This window comes from Protopterus annectens, chromosome 4.part1 (assembly GCF_019279795.1).
Source record: "Protopterus annectens isolate FY-2018-M chromosome 4.part1, PAN1.0, whole genome shotgun sequence".
NCBI lineage: Eukaryota > Metazoa > Chordata > Ceratodontiformes > Protopteridae > Protopterus > Protopterus annectens.
The window spans coordinates 206,110,550-206,123,049 of NC_056734.1; the positions used below are offsets into that span (position 1 = coordinate 206,110,550).

At 37.2% G+C, this 12,500-nt stretch overlaps 1 protein-coding gene across 3 annotated transcripts in view; it reads right to left on the reverse strand.

Moving 5' to 3' along the window:
* GPC5 (glypican 5) overlaps positions 1-12,500 on the reverse strand; it is a 4,047,478-nt gene that overhangs the window by 2,123,810 nt on the left and 1,911,168 nt on the right. For all 3 annotated transcript variants that reach the window (XM_044070105.1, XM_044070104.1, XM_044070106.1), the window contains one exon: positions 552-677. In XM_044070105.1, coding sequence (XP_043926040.1) covers positions 552-677 — 126 coding nt within the window. The remainder of the gene's footprint in view (positions 1-551; positions 678-12,500) is intronic.

The window sequence follows — 12,500 nt, forward strand, 5'->3', positions numbered from 1 at the left end:
TCATGGATACGCAATTGTCATTTGATATTTTCCAGTGTTAACTTTTTAGACGCATCTTTTTGTGTAGATATCTGGCAATGAAAATAGATACCCTGATTAATAAACATGCATCATACATATGGATGCATGTATTTTGTAAATGTTAGTATGTGTGTGTGCGTTGGTGTTTGAATCGTTGGACTATTTCTAGAACATGTCTGAACCACTTCTTAGCAAAATAATATTTTATTTTCAGGTAATCTGACACTGACATGAAAAGTTTCAGATATTTTATAGAAGAATCTGCATAACCAGCCTGGAGTTATACAGTGTCAACATGGTTTACTTAAGTCTCCGTAAAAGAAATGTTGTGCAGAACATACCCAAAATAAATGTCTTTACCTCTGTCTCTTATTCAACTGCAAAAACTTACTGAGTTATGCTGCAGAAATCTGTTCTTTAATCACAGTTTACTATAACTCATATTTTATATTTTGCTATTTGTCGGACATTACAAATATTCCAAATGAGTTAAAAAGAAAACTAAACATTTGGTACAATGACAGGCTTACCTTTCGACAACATCCTCACCATTCCAACATGTAGAGCTATCTCGTACAACCAGATCACCATCACACAGACGTTCAGCTAAGGATGCAAAGAAAGTCTTGTATCCTCGCATATAGTTCATCAGTTCCCTTTAAAAAGATGAGAGAACCATGAGAAAAAAAATCAGACAATTGCTAAAATTTAAGAAGCACTGGATCTATTTTGTTTATGCTGCAGTAGGACACTTTCTGCACAGTTATATTCCTGCATTTCTGCATTTTCATATACTATGCTTTCTGCTTTTAATTTATATTTATTTGTGTTTCTGTGTAAGTGTATATGCATATGTGTGTGTGTGTGTGTGTGTGTGTGTGTGTGTGTGTGTGTGTGTGTGTGTGTGTGTGTGTGTGTGTGTGTGAGGGGTTTAAGTTTGTGTCCATTTGGGTTTCTCATAAAGCTGTGAATTATTTTTTCTCTTTGCCACTACCACATACAACGTCTTACACCTAAAATTCAGTCAAAATTTACAAAGTTATCCATTTCCACATATATAAAAAGCAATGACTTTAACTTCTTATGTTGCTATTTCAAAAGTGGATTAAAAAAAGAAACTTTATAAACAGCAAGAATAACAGGGGCAAAACAGGGGAAGAGAAAATAGAATTGTGTTAAGAATGTGCCATAAATACAGGTGCTCATGTAGTTTCTTTGTTGTAGTACTCACTTTTGGCTTATCCTGGCTGAAGAAAGCATGTTGTTGTTCAGCATTCCAGGAATCTATTTTCTCCCATGGCTTTTGGTTGAAGTCCTTTTTTTGTTTTGTTTTGCACTGTTGTTTCTTTCTCCCCTTCTAGGGCAGCCGCAGTGGTGCAGCAGTTAGCATTGCTACCTCACAGCAAGAGGTTCTGCAGTTTGATCCTCGTTAGGGGTTCCTTCTGTGCAGAGTCTGCATGTTCTCCCTGTGGTTGTGTGGGTTTCCTCCGGGTGCTCCAGTTTCCTGCCACATCCCAAAGACATGCTGTAGGTGGATTGAACACTCTAAATTGGCCCTAGGAGTGAGTGTGTGTGCCTTCTGTGGAAGGTTGGGTGCCGGGCTGGCAACTCGACACTGTAAAACTCCACTGCCAATCATGAGCAGACAGGTGATCTGCTGTGGTGACCCCTAACCGGGAAAAAGCTGAAAGAAGAAGAAGTTTCTTTCTGTCATTCTGATAGCCATCTCAGTTGCACTATGCCCATCTCTACCAGTTTGCTAGTCTACCCCAAGTTAAATGTCTAAATGTATTACAGGGACAGTAAGGATCTTAATGACATCCTGTGGTGTTTGTTGGTGCTGTCCTACATTACGTGTGCTTTTTGTTATTTTGGCCTGCTCTCCTTTATCCCTCCCCTATCCTTAGTGTGAAACCTGTGATATGTCATAGGGGTAGATGCGCATTGGAGACATGTATGTCACCCTGACTCCACAGCAGCTCAGCCACATCTCCACTATTTCCCCTTTTCTTAGACCACTCCTCCCACAGCACCATCCCCATCTACCACCAGAGATAATCACATATGATGCCCACAGGCCTGCACTCCATCCCTGGGATGGCAATGCCTATCCCTCCCTGCCACTTTGTCTGTCATCCCATCTACCACCAGAGATAATCACATATGATGCCCATAGGCCTGCACTCCATCCCTGGGATGGTAATGCCTATCCGTCCCTGCCACTCTGTCTGTCATCAATGTCACTAAACAAATCCAAGTTGGCTGGACCGTAGTCAGGACTTTTTCTTTCTATGCCACCAGAGTGGCTTGGGTAATATTCTTATTTTGTTGTGGGGATGCTGATATATAAACCATACATAGACTGGCACCATCATCAGTCTATATCCTCGCATATTCTATGGGAGGGTTTCCTGCTCTTGCAAAGCTCCCATCACTGGCCAGTGTGTCCAGCATGGTGCCCCAATCACAATACTCCAAAAGAAAGGCCAACAAACAAGGGATGAGAGCCTGGCAAGGTAATGCTTGCTTAGTGCTGTTAATTAAACAGCTGGGTAATTTCTAAGGCCCCATGGTTGAGCTATTCTTAATTTTTGAGAGTACCTTAACCATGTGCTCTTTCTTGATTGTTGGTGGCTTGATTTCATCAAGAATAAGTGGGTTTGGATGTCTCTAGAGTGAAGGTGTTGCTAAATTTCCTAGCCAGTATGCAGAATAGGCAATATCCCCTGGGTCAGAGTACTTAGTACCATTATGAATAAGCTTGGGGCAATGTTGGCTGTTGCCTTACTTTCCTAATTTTATTTTTCTTATTCTTTTTTTAGTTTCTTATATAGCTGTTTGATGTTCTGCTTAATTAAGGAGTTATTTGTTCTGCCATATAGGTAGGACTTTCTTCCTTTTACAACTTAGTTTATTAATGCTTGAGAGCACCAACATGTTTTGCTTTTAGACTTCCCCATTTGTCTTGATCAAGTTGATACTTCCGATATGATACGGATGTGAGTAGAAGTTTCCTGTATAGCTCTTTGCAGTATTAACATTATGGGCAATATTGTTATAAGTGAATTTAATAACTTCATGAATGGATTGTAGGAAATTTATATGTTTGAAATCCTTGAATTATTTGATATTTGTCTGGGATAGTTCAGAGATTCTACTGGAGAAGATTACTGGCTTGTGATCTGATTGGACCAGTAAGACAAATACTTTGTGGATGGTGCATACCAGTGCTAAGTTTATTCAGACCAGGTCATGTATGCTATGTCCTTTAGTAAGTTATTTAACAATCTGGTCCAAGAAGCTTTTGTAGCATATTAAATTTTGGTGATATAGGTTCCCAGTTAATCACTTGGTAGTTAAAATTACCTAGGATAACAGCATTCTAACTTATGGGAGTTCATTCTGAATATTTAGGAATGCGTTGTGTTTTTGTCGAGACATGCAGGGGGTTCTGTAGCATGGTATGAACTGATAGCTTATTTAGCATAAATCAAACTTTTATAAGCTCCACTTCTGGGTTCTAGGTTTCTTTCTCAAGGTAAAGTGTTTTTTAACAAACATGGATATGCCACCACCGTTGCTGAGAGATCTTAGCAAGTGGTAAACACAAAACACAGATATTGAAATATTACTGTCTCGGCACTTACATCAAGTTTTGTAACAGCACATAAATACATGTAATCCAAATGCAGGATGGCCTCAAGGTATAACATGTTTGTTGTTTAGATGTCTAACATTAAGTAGTGCCTCCTTGATATGGTGCAAAGATTGATTTGTTTTGAAGGTTTTATTGGTAGCTTCACTAGCTGGACATTGCCTAAAATGGCATGGTGGGGTTTGTAAAAGGTTTCACCAGTATGTGGAAGCCTTGGAATGAAAGGTGCAGACTATCTCTGGTAAATCAAGAGCAGTTAAAAGCATCTCATCCCTTGCTGATGCATAAGTCATTCTTACTCTAGTATCATTTCTGATGATGGCAGGGTTATTCTCAGTACTAAGGTTCTTTCCTGCATTGACATGTATGGGTAGTTCTGTCATTTCCCTCTTTAGATCCCTCAGGATTCTGAGCGATAGGTCATTTATCCCAACACGGGCCACTGCCATGCCATACTGTTATTTGTTTGTTTCAAGGGTCCTAAGAGGCAGCTCATTATCACCCAAACCTTTCCAGCCTCATGACTGTAGAATCGATGTGCCTAACTATATAGGCATCGATTACTAATGTAGAATCGATGTGCCTAACTATATAGGCATTGATTACTAATGTAGAATCGATGTGCCTAACTATATAGGCATCGATTACTAATGTAGAATCGATGTGCCTAACTATATAGGCATCGATTACTAATGTAGAATCGATGTGCCTAACTATATAGGCATCGATTACTAATGTAGAATCGATGTGCCTAACTATATAGACATCGATTACTAATGTAGAATCGATGTGCCTAACTATATAGACATCGATTACTAATGTAGAATCGATGTGCCTAACTATATATGCATCGATTACTAATGTAGAATCGATGTGCCTAACTATATAGGCATCGATTACTAATGTAGAATCGATGTGCCTAACTATATAGGCATCGATTACTAATGTAGAATCGATGTGCCTAACTATATAGGCATCGATTACTAATGTAGAATCGATGTGCCTAACTATATAGGCATCGATTACTAATGTAGAATCGATGTGCCTAACTATATAGGCATCGATTACTAATGTAGAATCGATGTGCCTAACTATATAGGCATCGATTACTAATGTAGAATCGATGTGCCTAACTATATAGGCATCGATTACTAATGTAGAATCGATGTGCCTAACTATATAGGCATCGATTACTAATGTAGAATCGATGTGCCTAACTATATAGGCATCGATTACTAATGTAGAATCGATGTGCCTAACTATATAGGCATCGATTACTAATGTAGAATCGATGTGCCTAACTATATAGGCATCGATTACTAATGTAGAATCGATGTGCCTAACTATATAGGCATCGATTACTAATGTAGAATCGATGTGCCTAACTATATAGGCATCGATTACTAATGTAGAATCGATGTGCCTAACTATATAGGCATCGATTACTAATGTAGAATCGATGTGCCTAACTATATAGGCATCGATTACTAATGTAGAATCGATGTGCCTAACTATATAGGCATCGATTACTAATGTAGAATCGATGTGCCTAACTATATAGGCATCGATTACTAATGTAGAATCGATGTGCCTAACTATATAGGCATCGATTACTAATGTAGAATCGATGTGCCTAACTATATAGGCATCGATTACTAATGTAGAATCGATGTGCCTAACTATATAGGCATCGATTACTAATGTAGAATCGATGTGCCTAACTATATAGGCATCGATTACTAATGTAGAATCGATGTGCCTAACTATATAGGCATCGATTACTAATGTAGAATCGATGTGCCTAACTATATAGGCATCGATTACTAATGTAGAATCGATGTGCCTAACTATATAGGCATCGATTACTAATGTAGAATCGATGTGCCTAACTATATAGGCATCGATTACTAATGTAGAATCGATGTGCCTAACTATATAGGCATCGATTACTAATGTAGAATCGATGTGCCTAACTATATAGGCATCGATTACTAATGTAGAATCGATGTGCCTAACTATATAGGCATCGATTACTAATGTAGAATCGATGTGCCTAACTATATAGGCATCGATTACTAATGTAGAATCGATGTGCCTAACTATATAGGCATCGATTACTAATGTAGAATCGATGTGCCTAACTATATAGGCATCGATTACTAATGTAGAATCGATGTGCCTAACTATATAGGCATCGATTACTAATGTAGAATCGATGTGCCTAACTATATAGGCATCGATTACTAATGTAGAATCGATGTGCCTAACTATATAGGCATCGATTACTAATGTAGAATCGATGTGCCTAACTATATAGGCATCGATTACTAATGTAGAATCGATGTGCCTAACTATATAGGCATCGATTACTAATGTAGAATCGATGTGCCTAACTATATAGGCATCGATTACTAATGTAGAATCGATGTGCCTAACTATATAGGCATCGATTACTAATGTAGAATCGATGTGCCTAACTATATAGGCATCGATTACTAATGTAGAATCGATGTGCCTAACTATATAGGCATCGATTACTAATGTAGAATCGATGTGCCTAACTATATAGGCATCGATTACTAATGTAGAATCGATGTGCCTAACTATATAGGCATCGATTACTAATGTAGAATCGATGTGCCTAACTATATAGGCATTGATTAATAATGTAGAATCGATGTGCCTAACTATATAGGCATTGATTAATAATGTAGAATCGATGTGCCTAACTATATAGGCATTGATTACTAATGTAGAATCGATGTGCCTAACTATATAGGCATTGATTACTAATGTAGAATCGATGTGCCTAACTATATAGGCATTGATTACTAATGTAGAATCGATGTGCCTAACTATATAGGCATTGATTACTAATGTAGAATCGATGTGCCTAACTATATAGGCATTGATTACTAATGTAGAATCGATGTGCCTAACTATATAGGCATTGATTACTAATGTAGAATCGATGTGCCTAACTATATAGGCATTGATTACTAATGTAGAATCGATGTGCCTAACTATATAGGCATTGATTACTAATGTAGAATCGATGTGCCTAACTATATAGGCATTGATTACTAATGTAGAATCGATGTGCCTAACTATATAGGCATTGATTACTAATGTAGAATCGATGTGCCTAACTATATAGGCATTGATTACTAATGTAGAATCGATGTGCCTAACTATATAGGCATTGATTACTAACGCATTTTATTTCTTTTTGAAGATTATTGAAGTGTAATTGGTTTTGAATGTACTGTTTTCCTTGACTCATGGCTATGTTATCACTAACTGGTGTTGCACACTCGGGTTTTGCACCTACTAGCCTGTTGATAGGGATTGTTTTAGTACCTCAGCAAAGGATAATTTAATATGTGTGGATTGTGGTATGCGGGAGCAAAGTTCGAATGATGGGATTTACTGTGCCAGTGTGGGCTCAAATTTAGCTAGGTACTTACATCTCTCACAAATAGACAGTGCCATGGTAAGTAAAAGATCATTGTCTGTGACATTAGACAATTCTTACATTGCCTGAGTGTAACAAGTGCTATGAGGCTTGCAACAGAGGTTAATCTAATTTGCTGATCTTGCACTTTTACCAAGGGTGCAAGATGTGTCCTGAAGGCATAATAGAATATATTATAGAGGATTATGAGCACATTGGTGGTCCTAACCAACTAATTATGTCTGCTTAACATGGATGACAACAAATTCACCTTGATCAGCAACCCAATCATAATTCCCTGTAGTGCATGGAGCTTGTTATGCTCCATGTATGAGTAGTTTCAGAAAAAATGCTGTGTTTTACCAATTTGCAGAGTCATAAAGCACTTAGTGAGTGCTGTCAGAAAGCAGTGTAACACAGTCCTTTTCATTTACACTTACCTTCCATGCCTCTCAACTGTCCAGATTTGTTCAGAATGTCCATATTTTTTCTTGGGTCTATATTAGGATGTCAAAACTTCAAAAGAGCGAAAGCTCTTACATTGACATGGAATAACCAAAACTACAAAATGTCAAAAAGCCAGAACAGTGTGTTTTTTCCAAGTGAAAAAAAATTGCTGGGGCAACAAAAAAGTTAAGTTAGTTAAGATATTGATTTGAGGTAAAGTAATTAATGTAGATACATAAACATAAAAGTTTATGTACCAAAATCAGGAAATCAGTAAATAATTTGGTCTAGAGGGGTTAAGAGACTGGCTTTAGTGTGCAATGATGTATCAGTGCTTAACTTATGATTAAAAATTAGAGATAGAGTTAGCTAAGATTCGTAAGAAACATATCAGTAAGTCAGCCCCATAACAAACGGGTTCATATTACATTATCAAACTTCCAGAAGGTCAAATAGCAGATGTTCGAACTTGGAAGATTGAAATGTAATAACATCAAAACATTGGAACAGCAAATTTTTTCCCAGGGAAAAAATTCACTGTTCCGAAAAACACACACACACACACACACAACACAAGCACACCAAAAACTTTATAAACCTACACTAAACCTTACATACACAACTACCTATTCACAAATCTTAACCCAAACCCTAATCCTAAGGTCCATCACTATCACACACTTACCTTACCCATGCCCTAACCCTAAAGTCCGTCACTATCACACACTTACCTTACCCATGCCCTAACCCTAAAGTCCGTCACTATCACACACTTACCTTACCCGTGTCCTAACCCCAACGTCCGTCACAATCAGACACTTACCTTAACCCATTCCATAACTTCTGCACCACAGTGGAGAAAATGTCTAAGCCGCAGCAATGTCCAACTGAATTCTTTCCCTGGGAAAGAATTCAGACTTCCGTGGCTTTGACATTTTCACCTTTCGAACTTCCAGGTTAGAACTTCTGGTGTTCAACCTTCTGGAAGTTCGATTAGGTAACAGGAACTCATAACAAACATGACAGATATCACTTGAATAAGTCAAAACAATTCTCATGCGCCAATTAGTTATATCATTTCTTGTGATGTCTGTAATATGCTCTTCAACCTTCTTAGAGAAAAATGGTTTCCCACGGGTGTTCCTTAGTGATATAGCTTCCTGGATGTTTCTATGTACCTCATTCTTTTTATAACCTCTTTGCATAAAGTGATGGGCCAGGGATTGATTTGCTGTTAAAAAATCTTCCTCTCTAGTATGCAGTTTGGAACTCTTTAACACCTGCGCCTTTAATAAATTATTATAAACATGTTTAGGATGCATACTATTTGTCATGTTTGTGATGTTGTAAAGAACAACTGGAGGATCTTAACCTATGAGGATACTATTAAGATGAAGGTGGAGGAGGTTCCATCTTTCTCCTTCAAAAACAATTAAGAACCTTAAACGCTTATTATGCCAAAGTATACTAAGTAATGACTGGGTGTTGTCTAACAGAGTGGGTATCTATCCGTGCAGAACTTTCACATGTTGCAAATTCAACTCTACAAAACAGGGTTATTTTCACAGCATGATTGGAAAATGTTATGCACCATTAACCTATGCAGACTATAAGACCAGAATGTGATATACATTGCATGTTGCCAACAATATAACTGTTTCTATGTTGGCAAAACTAAAAGACAGTTTAAGAAAAGAATATCAAAACATGGGAGCGACAGTTGTTTGAGGGATAATAAAAGTCCATTAATAAAACATATCTCACCTAATGCTACACATTCCTTTTCTTTTTTGGTCCTTCAGGTTGTCAGAGGAAATGCTAGGGCTGATTATATAACTCTACAAACTGAGTTAGCTGAAATGCATTGGATAGAAAATCTACAAGCAGACAGACCCCAGGACTTAATACAAGCCTTCCCTTGAAACCTGCCTTTAAAAAGGCATAGACTGAAATGATGACTGTGACTGTTCATGGTTTTTTTTTTTTTTTTGAAGTGCTGAAAGAGAATGAATGGCTTAGATTTGATGAAGGGTATTATTAGTACCTGAAAACTTATCTTTTTGTCCTTGGATTTTTATGCTTCAACTTGGTTTTATCTACATTAAATTTATGTTTTATGCATTATGCCATAGTGGTAGTGTTATTATAGTGTATTTGTTCATAGTTTCATAGGTTCATACTAGGCTATCTGCCCTAGGGCATTTATAAGCCTAGCCAGAGTGTGTGATATATATATATATATATATATATATATATATATATATATATATATATATATATATATATGTGTGTGTGTGTGTGTGTGTGTGTGTGTGTGTATATATATATATATATCAACATGGGTCTATATCAGGTGAACGAAAAATCCGTTCATCGAATATGTAATCAATGAAAATTCACAGTAATCGAAAATCGTATTGTGGGGGGCTGTGCCCACCACACCTCCCAGTAAATATATATTCTAACTCTGAGATCACACTACAGCAGGGGTGTCCAACCTTTTGGCTTGCCGGGGCCGCATTGAGTGAACAGAAATTGTCTTGGTGCCGCATATAAAATATATCATATAGTTAACTCTTTCGCTGCCACGGGAGACCAAAGTCGACCTCCTGGCTGTACTGTAGGTGCATGCGAACAATTAGTAAATGTAATAAATGCTTAATATTTGCCTTAAAATTCTAATTCTCATTCTGATTTTAATTCTCTAATCTAACAGTTAATTCTAACATCTTAGTTAATATATAGATTTTTTTTTTTACAAATAAACAGATATTCACTACAGCACTAGCATTTCTCAGTGGGAAAACCACTCCAGAAGTCCATCTACATACAATGTCAATATTAGCAGTCCTACAATACTATAATCCACAAAAAGCCAACAAATTTGCAATACAGAATTCACATTGCTGACTTAATAAAATAATTCTGAATAAGCTACAAGAGGGTCTCACCCAAACAAATGACTGGTGCCAGAAACATGGCCTCAAGCTAAATGCCAAAAAATGCACAATCATCCCCTTTGAGGAGAGTGATGTCCCCACAAATTATCACATTAATAACAATGTTGTAAGCACACAGTCAGTTGTGAGGTGCTTGGGCACCCAGGTTGATAGAAACCTGACTTTTGACCAACACGTTGTCTCCGTTGTACGGAAAGCTTTTTACATGGCCCACCTCATTAGTAAGGGTATTTCATCCAGGGACAAGGAGGTCATAACATCCCTGTATTCTTCCTTTACAAGAGCAATTATTGAGCGCAACACCCCTTTTGGCAAGTGCCTCAGCAAAACACCATGCCAAAAGAAAGACTACAACCATTTCTGACAAAAAAAGGGTCAAATGACTGAGTTCACTTAGTTATCCAAACAGACTAAAAAGCTTCTTGCTTTCCTCTGTCTCTCACCGGTCCCTATAAATTTCATCACTGGCTTGCTTTCCAGGCTAAGAAAGATCCTGCCTTAAGAGACTTTCTCCACCTCAGAAATACTGGTTATATTTAAAACACTCACTACAAAGACCACAGCCTTCACTGCAACATAAACAAGCCACTTTGTATGGACAGGTTCTTGACACAAAAACTTTCAACTTCTGTAAAAAGCTCCTCTCATTATCAAACAATGTAGTTCAACAACACTACAACTGGATGGATAGCCATTTATGTACTCCTTAAGTAAGAAGCATAGCCTTCATCAAACTGGAAGGAAAATCCAGATACTAAACTTTCCCAGCTGGATGGCTAAGATCTAATATTGGTTACTCAAGTCTACTTGTCTAAGAAGAGGGGCCTAGTTAACTAAGAATTCCATTTGCAAAAATATATTCAGTATACATATTAAATCTGTCTCTCTTATACACACACACACACACACACACACACACACACACACACACACACACACACACAGAAAATGAACCCCTACTTGTAAAATAGGCAACCTCAGTAATCACATGACAGAGTCTCACTGATTGAAATTGTCTGGAAGTCAAAATATCTGAAAAAAAAAATCATAACAGAGACATCCATGCAATTTCCCACCACCAAAAGGACCATCAATAAATCAACAAAACAACTGCTCAGCAAAAATTAAATCAATAAGAAATATATGAACTCTCTAAGATCATACTACATACTGGAGTAAACATATAACTTCCCTCCAATCTAAAGCCATTTGGCATTCAGCCATTTTAATTTGTGCAGAAGTTATTCACAGACTGACCGTTTACTAAGCTGTAAAGCTGACCATCGCTTTTGAAAAAAACAAATTCCCCCACTTTGTCAATAGCTCAAAGTGAAGAAAGGATTACTTTTTTTATTTATTATGAATTTATTTAATTTTGGAAAACATCTTTAAAACTGTTAAATTGATCACACACCCAGAAACACAGAAAAGTTATTGCGATCACAGACTGCTGCAAGAAATCAGTCACAGCACACTATGCTTACGTCCGAACCAATGAAGCATACCTGTCAATTCCAAAATAATTAAAGTAGCATAATAAGAAAGTTATTTGCAAGGTTACATGGCAGTTTATATTGGAAATAAGTGGAGATATTAAAAATGCTCTGTTCCTCATAATTATGCTGAAAAGTCTTCCAAGGTAAATACAACCTTCTGATTTAGCATGGAACCATACCTCTCAACCTTAGAGCAAGAATTCTGGACAAAGCGAAAAATAAAAGTGGGATACAGGCCCAAAAATAGTTATGCATCACAGACACCATTGAAACAAGTGTAGCTGCAAACATTATACATCACGTATAATGTTTCTATCCCATTATTGTCAGTTAAGCATTATATGGCTCATTCAATCCTGCCTTCTTTTGCAACAAAGAAAACCATACTTTGAAATGACAAATCCATTAAAAATAATAAAACACATTGGCTCCACATCCTGCAACTTCCTACCTGCAAACAACCACAG